This window comes from Palaemon carinicauda, chromosome 5 (assembly GCF_036898095.1).
Source record: "Palaemon carinicauda isolate YSFRI2023 chromosome 5, ASM3689809v2, whole genome shotgun sequence".
Classification (NCBI taxonomy): Eukaryota; Metazoa; Arthropoda; class Malacostraca; order Decapoda; family Palaemonidae; genus Palaemon; species Palaemon carinicauda.
The window spans coordinates 115,625,189-115,638,356 of NC_090729.1; the positions used below are offsets into that span (position 1 = coordinate 115,625,189).

A 13,168-nucleotide genomic window follows, 5' to 3' on the forward strand; every position below is an offset into this window, starting at 1 on the left:
TTTAATTTTTAAATGCCTTTTTAAATATCTTAAAAACTTTTTAAATGTCTTCAAAACTTTTTAAATGTCTTTAAAAAACGTTTTAAATGCCTTAAAAACTCTTTAAATGTCTTAAAAACTTTTTAAATGTTTTCTAAATACCATGTAAAGATCATTTGGATTTTTAATATCATAAAGACCTTACTAGAAATGTTTTCTTTATTTTCATCCTAATATCCTTATTTCAGTTTCTATATCATCTATAGGTGAACGCTAATAAATACCTTGCTTCTATAATTTTTCAAACTAGATTCAAATTTCAGAGAGAAATGTAGTTATTAAAACTAAAGTTTAATATTAAAAACAATGGCAGAGCTCTTAGACAGATTCGACATATAAAGAAGAAAAGAACTCCATAGTTCTCTGGTCTTGGGTGGTGCCATAGCCTCTGTACCATGGTCTGACTGTCTTGGGGTAGAGTTCTCTTGCGTTATGGTACACCCAGGAACATTGTTCTATCTTAATTTCTCTTCCTATTGTTTTTTTTTAAGTTTTTTATAGTTTATATAGGACGCAATATAGTTAGTAAAACTAGTTTAAATACTAGAAACAACGACAGGGTTCACAGAGAGCGATTCAGCATATAAGACGAAGTAAAGAACACTATTGTTCTCTGGTCTTGGGTAGTGTCATAGCCTCTGTACCATGGTCTTCCACTGTCTTGGTATAGAGTTTCTCTCTCTCTCTCTCTCTCTCTCTCTCTCTCTCTCTCTCTCTCTCGTCTTAAGTATGTTTTTTCGCATTCAATTGATCGCTTTCTCTCTCTCTCTCTCGCTCTCTCTCTCTCTCTCTCGCTCTCTCTCTCTCTCTCTCGCTCTCTCTCGCTCTCTCTCTCTCTCTCTCTCTCTCTCTCTCTCTCGCTCTCTCTCTCTCTCTCTCTCTCTCTCTCTCTCTCTCTCTCTCTCTCTCTAAACCTTTGGTTTTGTTCCTGCTTCAGTGTTCCCTTACCATTACAACCTATCGCTGCCAATTCTATTAAACATTGCATGCAATGTTGCATAGACTTCAAACCACACAATGTTACGCAATAAAGATATTGCATAGCTAGAAAAGAACTATTGAGCGTGCAAACCTCCACCATGGTAGCTTACTAATCGAAACCAGCTTGGTTTTTCCAGAATCAATTTAGACCGTAGGCTTATTTGAAGTCTGTGTGACAGCAATGTGCGAACTTGAGGTTAAGGTTAGGGTTAATTTGGTGTGCTTTTTTGCTCCATCTTGACCTTGACCTTTGAAATTTGACCTTGACTTTTACCTTTGATCTTGACCTTGACCTTTGATCTTTGACCATTGATCTTTGACCTTTGATCTTGGTCTTTGACCTTTGATCTTGATCTTTGACCTTTGACCTTTGATCTTGATCTTTGACCTTGACCTTTGACCTTTGATCTTGCAAAATCGAATCCCTTCCACGTCTCAACATAACTATTAATCCCTGGAAGTTTCATTAGGAGAAAAATTGTGGCCAAGAAGTTGTTCGCTAACAGACAAACGGGCATAAACATAACCTCCTCCCAACCTCGTTGGTGGAGGTAATCACTACTTCCGAGAACACGACAGACATTTCTCTAAATGTCATTTACTTCCAAATGAAAAGGCACAACAAAGCCCAACTTCATCCCAGCAAATATAAAACTTAAACAATCGTAAGGGTTGTGGTGGCCGATGTGGTAATGTCCCTGACTGGTGGACTCGAAGGATGCATTTCCTTCAATTATTCTCTTTATCTTTGTATCTAACGATTGTCACAGTCATCCAGTTAGTCTCTCTCTCTCTCTCAATAAAAATGTCTTCCCGAATATTTCCAAGTTCGAAAGCCATCACGAAGTCATGAGGTTACTCGCCCTAACATGCAAACTTTTACCCAACAGTGAAACTGATGGTGTGTTATGATCTCTACGACTTTATTACGCCTTTGTTACGATCCTCTACGACTTCATTATGCCCTTGTTACGATCCTCTACTACTTCATTACGCCCTTGTTACGCTCCTCTACGACTTTATTACGCCCTTGTTACGATCCTCTACGACTTTATTATGCCCTTGTTACGATCCTCTATGACTTCATTACGCCCTTGTTACGATCCTCTACGACTTTATTACGCCCTTGTTACGATCCTCTACGACTTGATTACGCCTTTGCTACGATCCTCTACGACTTCATTACGCCTTTGTTTCGATCCTTTATGACTTCATTACGCCTTTGTTACGATCCTCTATGACTTTGTTACGCCTTTGTTACGATCCTCTACTACTTCATTACGCCCTTGTTACGCTCCTCTACTACTTCATTACGCCCTTGTTACGCTCCTCTACGACTTTATTACGCCCTTGTTACGATCCTCTACGACTTTATTATGCCCTTGTTACGATCCTCTATGACTTCATTACGCCCTTGTTACGATCCTCTACGACTTCATTACGCCCTTGTTACGATCCTCTACGACTTTATTACGCCCTTGTTACGATCCTCTATGACTTGATTACGCCTTTGCTACGATCCTCTACGACTTCATTACGCCTTTGTTTCAATCCTTTATGACTTCATTACGCCTTTGTTACGATCCTCTATGACTTTGTTACGCCTTTGTTACGATCCTCTATGACTTCATTACACCCTTGTTACGATCCTCTACGACTTCATTATGCCCTTGTTACGATCCTCTACGACTTTATTACGCCCTTGTTACGATCCTCTACGACTTCATTACGCCCTTGTTACGATCCTCTATGACTTCATTACGCCTTTGTTACGATCCTTTATGACTTCATTACGCCTTTGTTACGATCCTCTATGACTTTGTTACGCCTTTGTTACGATCCTCTATGACTTCATTACACCCTTGTTACGATCCTCTACGACTTCATTACGCCCTTGTTACGATCCTCTACGATTTTATTATGCCCTTGTTACAATCCTCTACGACTTCATTACACCCTTGCTATGATCCTCTACGACTTCATTACGCCTTTGTTGCGATCCTCTATGACTTCGTTACGCTTTTGTTACGATCCTCTATGACTTCATTATACCCTTGTTACGATCCTCTATGGCTTCATTATGCCTTTGTTATAAGATTTCATTTTGCGTTTGTTACAATCCTCTATGACTTCATTACGCCCTTGTTACGATCCTCTACGACTTCATTATGCCCTTGTTACGATCCTCTACGACTTCATTACGCCTTTGTTACGATCCTTTATGACTTCATTACGCCCTTGTTACGATCCTCTACGACTTCATTATGCCCTTGTTACGATACTCTACGACTTCATTACGCCCTTGCTACGATCCTCTACGACTTCATTACGCCTTTGTTACGATCCTCTATGACTTCGTTACGCCTTTGTTACGATCCTCTAAGATTTCATTATGCCTTTGTTACACTCCTCTACGACTTCCTTACGCTCTTGTTACGATCCTCTACGACTTCATTACGCCCTTGTTACGATCCTCTACGACTTCATTACGCCCTTGTTACGATCCTCTACGACTTTATTACGTCCTTGTTACCATCCTCTACAACTTCATTACGCCCTTGTTACGATCCTCTACGACTTCATTACGCCTTTGTCATGATCCTCTAAGATTTCATTATGCCTTTGTTACACTCCTCTACGACTTCATTACGCTCTTGTTACGATCCTCTACGACTTCATTACGCTCTTGTTACGATCCTCTACGACTTCATTACGCTCTTGTTACGATCCTCTACGACTTCATTACGCTCGTGTTACGATCCTCTACGACTTCATTACGCCCTTGCTACGATCCTCTACGACTTCATTACGCCTTTGTTACGATCCTCTACGACTTCATTACGCCTTTGTTACCATCCTCTATGACTTCATTACGCCTTTGTTACGATCCTCTACGACTTCATTACGCCCTTGTTACGATCCTCTACGACTTCATTACGCCCTTGTTACGATCCTCTACGACTTTATTACGTCCTTGTTACCATCCTCTACAACTTCATTACGCCCTTGTTACGATCCTCTACGACTTCATTACGCCTTTGTCATGATCCTCTAAGATTTCATTATGCCTTTGTTACACTCCTCTACGACTTCATTACGCTCTTGTTACGATCCTCTACGACTTCATTACGCTCTTGTTACGATCCTCTACGACTTCATTACGCTCTTGTTACGATCCTCTACGACTTCATTACGCTCTTGTTACGATCCTCTACGACTTCATTACGCCTTTGTTACGATCCTCTACGACTTCATTACGCCTTTGTTACCATCCTCTATGACTTCATTACGCCTTTGTTACGATCCTCTACGACTTCATTACGCCCTTGTTACGATCCTCTACGACTTCATTACGCCCTTGTTACGATCCTCTACGACTTCATTACTCCTTATCGACGAGACCCAAACATCGGAAAGGTAGCACGGGTGAATTTTGATTAGATGAAATCAAAAGGATAAAAATAAAATATCCTGGAGTGAAAATTTATCAGTTAATATAATGAGAATTTTTTTTTATTCGAACTTTGTAGCGGCAAGCCGAAGACATGACGTCATTGAGAGTAATCAATACGTTTGAGCCAAGGACGTAAGGAAGCCTTTGTTTTTGTTAGCAAGGAGCAAGGAGCAACTCTCAAGGACTCCCAAGAATCAGGCGAGTAATTGGTGTCGTTAGAGAGAGGTGAGTAAACTGTGCTGGAATGGTTAATTTGCTTTGTATTTGAGTAAAGACATTGTCAAGGTCAGTATTATTGTTATTTTTTATTACAATTGAAAGTAACTGCTGTCTCAGTGGTGTTAATTTTGTAATTATTATTATTATTATTATTATTATTATTATTATTATTATTATTATTGAAAGTGATGATGCCTCAGTGGTCTTAATTTTGTAATCAACTTTATTATTATTTATTACTTCTATCATGATTATTATTAATATTATGATTTATTATTATTACTATTATTATCATTATCATTATTATCATTATTAGTCAAGCTATGACCCTAGTTAGAAAAGCTAGATGCAATAAGCCCAAGGGCTCCAACACGGAAAAATAACCCAGTGAGGAAAGGAATTAAATAAACACACTACAACAGAAGTAATGAATAATTAAAATAGAACATTTTATGAAAAGTAACATTGATAAAAATCTTTAATATGTAAACTCTATAAACTTAGAAAAACAAGAGAAATAAGATAGAACAATGTGCCCAAGTGTATCCTCAAGCAGGAGAACTCTACCCCCAAGACCGTGGAAGACCATGGTACAGAGACTATGATACAACACAAAAACTATATTTCAATGCATACCTGCACATGTTTGTGTTTAACTATGCAGTAGCATTAAGCAGGTTCCTGAGGAGTGTAGCCTGCTTGAATAATATCACACTAGTGCATTTTAATTCCTAATCAAAATTTCCCAATTTTCTATTTTTCAAAATTAGGAAACTAATTCTTCTTCCCAATCGTTATCCCTATATTAAGGGGTCGGTTGCCTGATGCGTCTTCTCCAACGCCTTCGATCAAAGGCATCCTGTTCCACCAAACTTCTTCTCTCCATATCATCCTTCACCTTATCTCGTCCCCTACTTTCTCTCTCTCTCTCTCTCTCTCTCTCTCTCTCTCTCCTTCTTCTTCTTCTTCTTGTTCTTCTTCATCTTCTTTTCCATAGTTATCCTTACATTAAGGGGTCGGTTGCCTGATGCGCCCTCTCCAACGCCTTCGATCAAAGGCATCCTGTTCCACCAAACCTCTTCTCTCCATATCATCATTCACCCTATCTTACCATCTCATTCTCTGCCTTCATCTTGATCTTCTCCTCTAACAGGATCCTCCCAAGCCCTCCTCACTCCCTCCCCACCATCCATTCTCATCACGTGCCCACACCATCTCAGTCGTGACACTCTTATCATCTCTGTAATCTTTACTACACCTGCCATTCTTATTATTTCATCCTTTTCCAATCTTCCAAGCAGTGATACTCCCTTAAATAGGAAAAACAAAGACTATTAAATATTTTTCCCTTTATTTCTCCTTTCTGCATATTACATTAAAACCAGGAAATAATTAACAATGGCTTAATAACATGGGTAAGATCGCCTATACACGTCAGGATTCAAATAACAACAGAGACGAGAGAAGTTCTTTCTTCTTCTTACAAAATACGTCTTTTGAAATGGATCATAGTCTTCCTCTATCACTTCTGTGTGGAAGTGGCGTTTTCCATTAAATATAAGACACTTATATATTGCATTTACAGCTCTTCCAGTGGTATTTGGATACAAGAAATTACAGGGAAATTCTAATTATGACAAAACGATGTGTCGAAGTTATACTAAAAGTAACAACTATAATCAACCAGCAGAGATATTCATTTTGGACATTGAATCAACCTGTTCCTTGATCATATTTTTCCAACGAAAACTTCAAAATTTCTCTTAAAAAATGGAAATAAAGATAGAAATCTTAATCATGACAAATCATTTGAATGCAAAAGTTGAATAAATACAGAAAATCAAACAGGAATGTTTAATTAATCAAATATTTTGGAAATATTATCCTAAAATTCTCTTTGTTCCAAATGTCACGAAGAATCACTATTTTTATAATAAGATACACTTGTCCTATTTGATAAGAGAGAGCCTTCATACTTATTCGATAAGACATTATCATATTTAATAGAAGACTCTGCCTAATTTGATAACAGACTATCTCATTTGATAAGAGACCCTGTCTTATTTGATATAAGACCATGTCTTATTTGATAGCAGACACTGTCTTATTTGATAGCAGACTATCTTATTTAATAAGAGACCATGTCTTATTTGATATAAGACAATGTCATATTTAATATAAGACAATGTCATATTTGATAGAAGACAATGTCTTGTATAATAGAGGACAATGTCTTATGTGATATAAGGCAATGTCTTATATGATAAGACAATGTCTTATATGATAAGACAATGTTTTATATGATGAGACAATATCTTATTTGATAGAAAACACTGTCTTCTTTGATAGAAGACAATGTCTTCTTTGATAGAAGACAATGTCTTCTTTGATAGAAGACAATGTCTTCTTTGATAGAAGACAATGTCTTCTTTGATAGAAGACAATGTCTTCTTTGATAGAAGACAATGTCTTCTTTGATAGAAGACAATGTCTTCTTTGATAGAAGACAATGTCTTCTTTGATAGAAGACAATGTCTTCTTTGATAGAAGACAATATCCCATTTAATAAGACAATCTAATTTAATAAGACATTGTCAAAATTGATAGAAGACTGCCTTATTTAATCAGAGATACTATCTGACCAAATAAAAGACCTTATCACATTTTATAGAAGACACTGTCTTATCTGACAAAAGAAATTGTCTAATCAAATAAGTCTTATTTGATAGAAGACACTTATTATATTGCCACTGTAAAATTGCATTGTTCTTCACACATCCCCAGAAGACTTCAGAAAGTCTTTTATCTCAGGTCAAGAAAGAGCGAAGATGAGTGTAATTTGTCTACCCACCTGTCGCAACACTAATGAAAACAAGGTAGACATACCAAATTCATTCATTCCTTTTATAAGTTAAAGAAAACAGATGGATAATTGAGAAAAACTGACCGTAAAAAGTATAACTCTCAAACCAGAAAACCATAGTTGTGAAGAAACCAGAGTCGTCGTCGTCTTCTACTTCTTCTTTTCCACCGTTATCCCTACATTAAGGGGTCGGTTGCCCGATGCGCTCTCTCTCAATGCCTTCTATCAAAGGCATCCTCTTCCACCAGACCTCTTCTCTCCATATCATCCTTCACCTTATCACGCCATCTAATTCTCAGCCTCTCTCTCGATCTTCTCTCTCAACAGGCTCCTCCCAAGCTCTCCTCATTGCCTCCCCACCATCCATTCTCCGCACGTGTCCATACCATGTTAGTCATGACACTTATCAACTCTGTAATCTTTACTACACCTGCCATTCAAGATTATATTTGGATGTAAATAAGCTACATATATGAATTTCAACCTTGCATTGTTCACGAATGCAGATAGGTCTGTTCTTATTGCTATTTGTCGTGCCAATGACCTTTCATTTTACGACGCCAGAAAACTTTAAATCCATCATTTATCTATTAAGCAATCTTCCGTTTTCCTGTCTTGAGACACAGGAGAACCATAAGGTTGTTTATCGAGTTTAATACAGAGGGATTTCGCTCTTTCATTCAAGACTTCACTTTGATATGACCGGTTTCGTTTTTCATTCACGTATAGAGAAAAAAAAGTGACATAATTCTGCTCTTGATTTAGATACGCATAGACATACACATTCATACACATACACGTATATACATACATATATATATACATATATCATATACATGCTTATATATAGAAGTTTGCTCCTTCATTTGTGTGTATATACATACGTACACACACATATATGTGTATATATATACATATATATAGATATGTATATATATATATGTATGTATATATATATATATATATATATATATATATATATATATTATATATATATATTATATATATATTATATATATATTATATATATATATATATATATATATATATATATATATATATATATATATATATATTCATATATATAGCCACCGCACATGCTTACACGCTACTCATACTTGTACACACAAACACTCACACTATATATATATATATATATATATATATATATATATATACATATATATATATATATATATATATATATATATATACTGTATATATGATATATATATTATATATATATTATATATATACTGTATATATGATATATATATTATATATATACTGTATATATGATATATATATTATATATATACTGTATATATGATATATATTATATATATTCTGTATATATGATATATATATATTATATATGTATACTGTATATATATATATATATATATATATATATATATATATATATATATATATATATATATATATATATACTATATATATATACTATATATATTTATTATATATATATATACTATATATAATATATTATATATAATATATATATATAATATATATATATACATATATATATATATATATATATATATATATATATATATATATATATATACGCACACATTTACTCTCAAAACAAAATCTTTATATGTACATATGCATAACTCATAATAAACACAAACTAATATTCAGTATTTTTCTACCTGATTTTCACTTGGATATACAATTAGAAATTTGAGGCAAGGGAATAATACATCATCAGGCCTTACGTATCTATACAAACAAACAATATACATTCATATAGTTCTCAAAAATATAATACAAAATGGGCTTGTGCTACAATACATTTGAAATTCTTAATACGATTCATGATCTCGGAGTATTTCAACAAAGTACAGTACCCTTATTTGTTTGGCCTTAGGCCTACCTGATATATTTGTTTCTACGGGAGAAAATAACATGAAAAATAAAACTCTAATTAGAGAAGTAAAGGATACAGACACGAGACCACAGAGAGGCGTGTTCTGTGGCTAATACTTGATATAAATTGGTAGGAAAAATTGCTTCTTACGCTACATGACTAACTACGGTTATTTTGGCATAATAATCATTGTAAATGAAAGGACCTCATTTGACTCTTTGGTCGAAAGAGGAATGGACCTCATTTGACTCTTTGGTCGAAAGAGGAATGGACCTCATTTGACTCTTTGGTCGAAAGAGGAATGGACCTCATTTGACTCCTTGGTCGAAAGAGGTATGGACCTCATTTGACTCTTTGGTCGAAAGAGGTATGGACCTCATTTGACTGTTAGGCCGAAAGAGGTGGAGTGTTGGTATATACACTTGTTGACTGTGAGAGATGTAAGTTGAAGAAAATGATAAGTGTTTATTTTTATGTGATGTCGTGATTAAATATGACATAGAGAGATTTCATACTTTATTGTTATTTGATAATAAAGCACCAGTATGAATGAAGTAAAAATCACGAAGAGCTGAAGTTATCTACGATCTATTGAATTCTCTACTGATCAGAAGTGGTTAAAGAGCTTTGTCATACAAATCACTTTACGCGAAGTAAAAACATATTATTTTCTGTTTGAAACAGATAGCATTAATACTGCAGTTATAAATCTGCATGTCAGTCAAGCAATGTCATAAAGTATCTGCATTTTGTTTTCAATCACAATTTTTATGACGTAATCTTTTTCCTATCTTATATTTTTTATATATTTTGTTATATCTTTTTATGGTTCATTTCATTTCACATCTTGTATAACTCACAGAACATTTCTGCAAAAACAGTTCAACAATTGACACTTTCAATCAAAACAAATCATCGATAATATTCTTATGAATTTTCAGTTAACAGCCGAGTACTCCAAGGGAATGTGTTGTCACCCATGTTGTTTATCCTCCTCATGGATTTTGTGTGGTTGTCTATTTGTTCCATAAAGAGAAAATCTTAAAACATCGTCTTATTCCTTTAATTTGTTGTTTCTATATATACCTGTTTCTCTGTTGTTAGTTATTTTAGCAGCACTGTCCTGTTTCGGCAGAGATATGATATAAGAAGTGCACTTATTTCGCCAGTGGACGATGCAATGTTAGCTAGAGAGGTAACTTTGACGATAAAAAAAGGAGTCCTTATCTACTGTATTTTATAATAATAATAATAATAATAATAATAATAAAGTAATTGCTATACTATAAAAGGCATATTAGCAGCCAGTTAAGCATTATCATACCTTGTAACGCAAAGAGATTTTTACAGTAAAGTCTTTAAGAGTTCCATTTTGCAAGTATGTATTATTTCATAACAATTCTCTCCAGACAGAAAGATTATAAGATATATTTTCGATATGATTAAAAAATAATGAAATAACATCAATATATTTCACTGAATGTTCCGCTGAAGTTTTAAGCAAATTCATATTACCATGAAATACTCCAGACACGATATTACAGAGAAACAGATGTGAATAATATATATCAAAAGCCACTAAGCCGCATCCCATAAGCTTCCTATCTTTTCCAAATCCCTCAGAAACCATAATTCGCCGCAGAGATTCTAGGCGAAATAAGTCACACCCCCTGATGACGTCATAGCCAATTATGTTGTGTCTCACGTTAGCAGCGCCCACAGTACATCCCCTTAAAATGATTATGAGTTAGTATAGTTTGTAATTTGAATGGGGATGTATTGTAACCGCTGCTAACGTGGGAGACAACGTGATTGGCTATGACGTCATCAGAAGGTGTGGCTTATTTCGCCTGGAATATCTGCGGCAACTATAAGCTCCATAAATAGCCTCAGTATCTCGGGTTGGAGTAGAGAGAAGAACGTGATTGACTATGATGTCGTTAAAGGGTGTGGCTTATTTCGCCTGGAATCTCTGCGGCGACTATAAGCTCCATAAACAGCCTCAGTATCTCGTGTTGGAATCGAGAGAAGAACATGATTGACTATGACGTCATCAAGGGGTGTGACTTATTTCTCCCGGAATCTCTGCGGCGACGATAATCTCCGTGAAGGAGCCTCAGTATCTCGGGTTGGAGTCGAGAGAAGAAGTCTCGTCCATTCCTCTGCCGTCATCGACCATCAGAGGCTCCGGGGAGATGGAGGCTTTGGGAATCCTCCTCTTCTTGCGTCTGCAGCAGATGAAAGCGAAGCAGTCTTCGGTCTTGTTGTGGATGAGCTTCTCGTAGCCCACGCACACCATGATGACACACATGATTATGGTGGAGATGCCCAGGACGAGGAAGATGCCAGTTAGGTTGTAGATACTGTCCTCTGTGGAGAGAGAGATGAGGAGATTCGTTAGTGGGAGATGGCAAGACGGGTCATTTACAGGAGATTTTTATTCGGGTGCTTGGGACTTGAAGGTACGAGTAAATATTTTGTTATTTCAAGGGATGTTTTCTATTTCTTTATAGAATATTGAAGTGATATAATCTACATGGTATTATATATATATGATATACATGTATTCATAGATATATATACACAATATATATATATATATATATATATATATATATATATATATATATATATATATATATATATATATATATACTGTATGTATACACATAAATACTGCATATGACATGCCATTATTATTACATTTTTATCTAGAGCTAAATAAAAAAGTTAGTCCTCAACTTACATCTCATATCTTTAATTCGAACGTTTTTATTTATTTTCTTTAATTCTGGCTTACTAGGAACATTTGATTTACCACATTATAAAAAGAGTGAATATTTAGAAATTACAAATATTTCTCAAATATAATTAGTATTATGGCAGGATCTAGTTGACAGAAAAAGGAAAAATTATGGTTTTGCTACGTCATAGGTATTATTATTATTATTATTAGTAGTAGTAGTAGTAGTATTAGCCAAGCTACAACCCTAGTTGGAAAAGTAAGATGCTATAAGCCCAAGGGCCCCAATAAGGAAAAATAGCCCAGTGAGGAAAGGAAATAAGGAAATGAATAAATGATGAGAACAAATTAACAATAAATCATTCTAAAAACAGTAAGAATGTCAAAATAGATATGTCATATATAAATTATAAAAAGACTTATGTCAGCCTATTCAACATAAAAACATTTGTTCCAACTTTGAACTTTTGAAGTTCTACTGATTCAACTACCCGATTAGGAAGATCATTCCACAACTTGGTAACAGCTGGAATAAAACTTCTAGAATACTGTGTAGTATTGAGCCTCGTGATGGTATTAAATTATCAGTAAATTTAACTTGATGTCAATGACCTTGGATGTCAGAATGCCAGAAAACATCAAATCAATCAACAAAAAAGTGAATGTGAAAAAAAAAAATCTCTAGAATACTGTGTAGTATTGAGCCTCATGATGGTATTAAATTATCAGTGAATTTAATTTGTTGTCAATGACCCTGGATGTCAGAATGCCAGAAAACATCAAATCAATCAATGAATCAGTGAATGTAAACAAAAATCTCATTTATTGATGCTATGTTAGAAGATGGATCAGTGAGGAGGAACATACGCTACCGGGGTCTAAGCGATGTCAGGCAGGGCAGCCGATCGGGACTACGGCCTACCCCAAAGGCAAAGTAAAGTCCTTCTAAAAGAGGACAACCTTGCTTACTCC

At 35.0% G+C, this 13,168-nt stretch overlaps 1 protein-coding gene across 1 annotated transcript in view; it reads right to left on the bottom strand.

The window, feature by feature from the left end:
* Positions 1 to 9,154: 9,154 nt before the first annotated feature.
* LOC137640529 (uncharacterized) overlaps positions 9,155 to 13,168 on the bottom strand; it is a 118,734-nt gene continuing 114,720 nt past the window's right edge. The window contains exon 4 of the mRNA XM_068373048.1: positions 9,155 to 11,823. Coding sequence (XP_068229149.1) covers positions 11,570 to 11,823 — 254 coding nt within the window. The 3' untranslated portion in view covers positions 9,155 to 11,569. The remainder of the gene's footprint in view (positions 11,824 to 13,168) is intronic.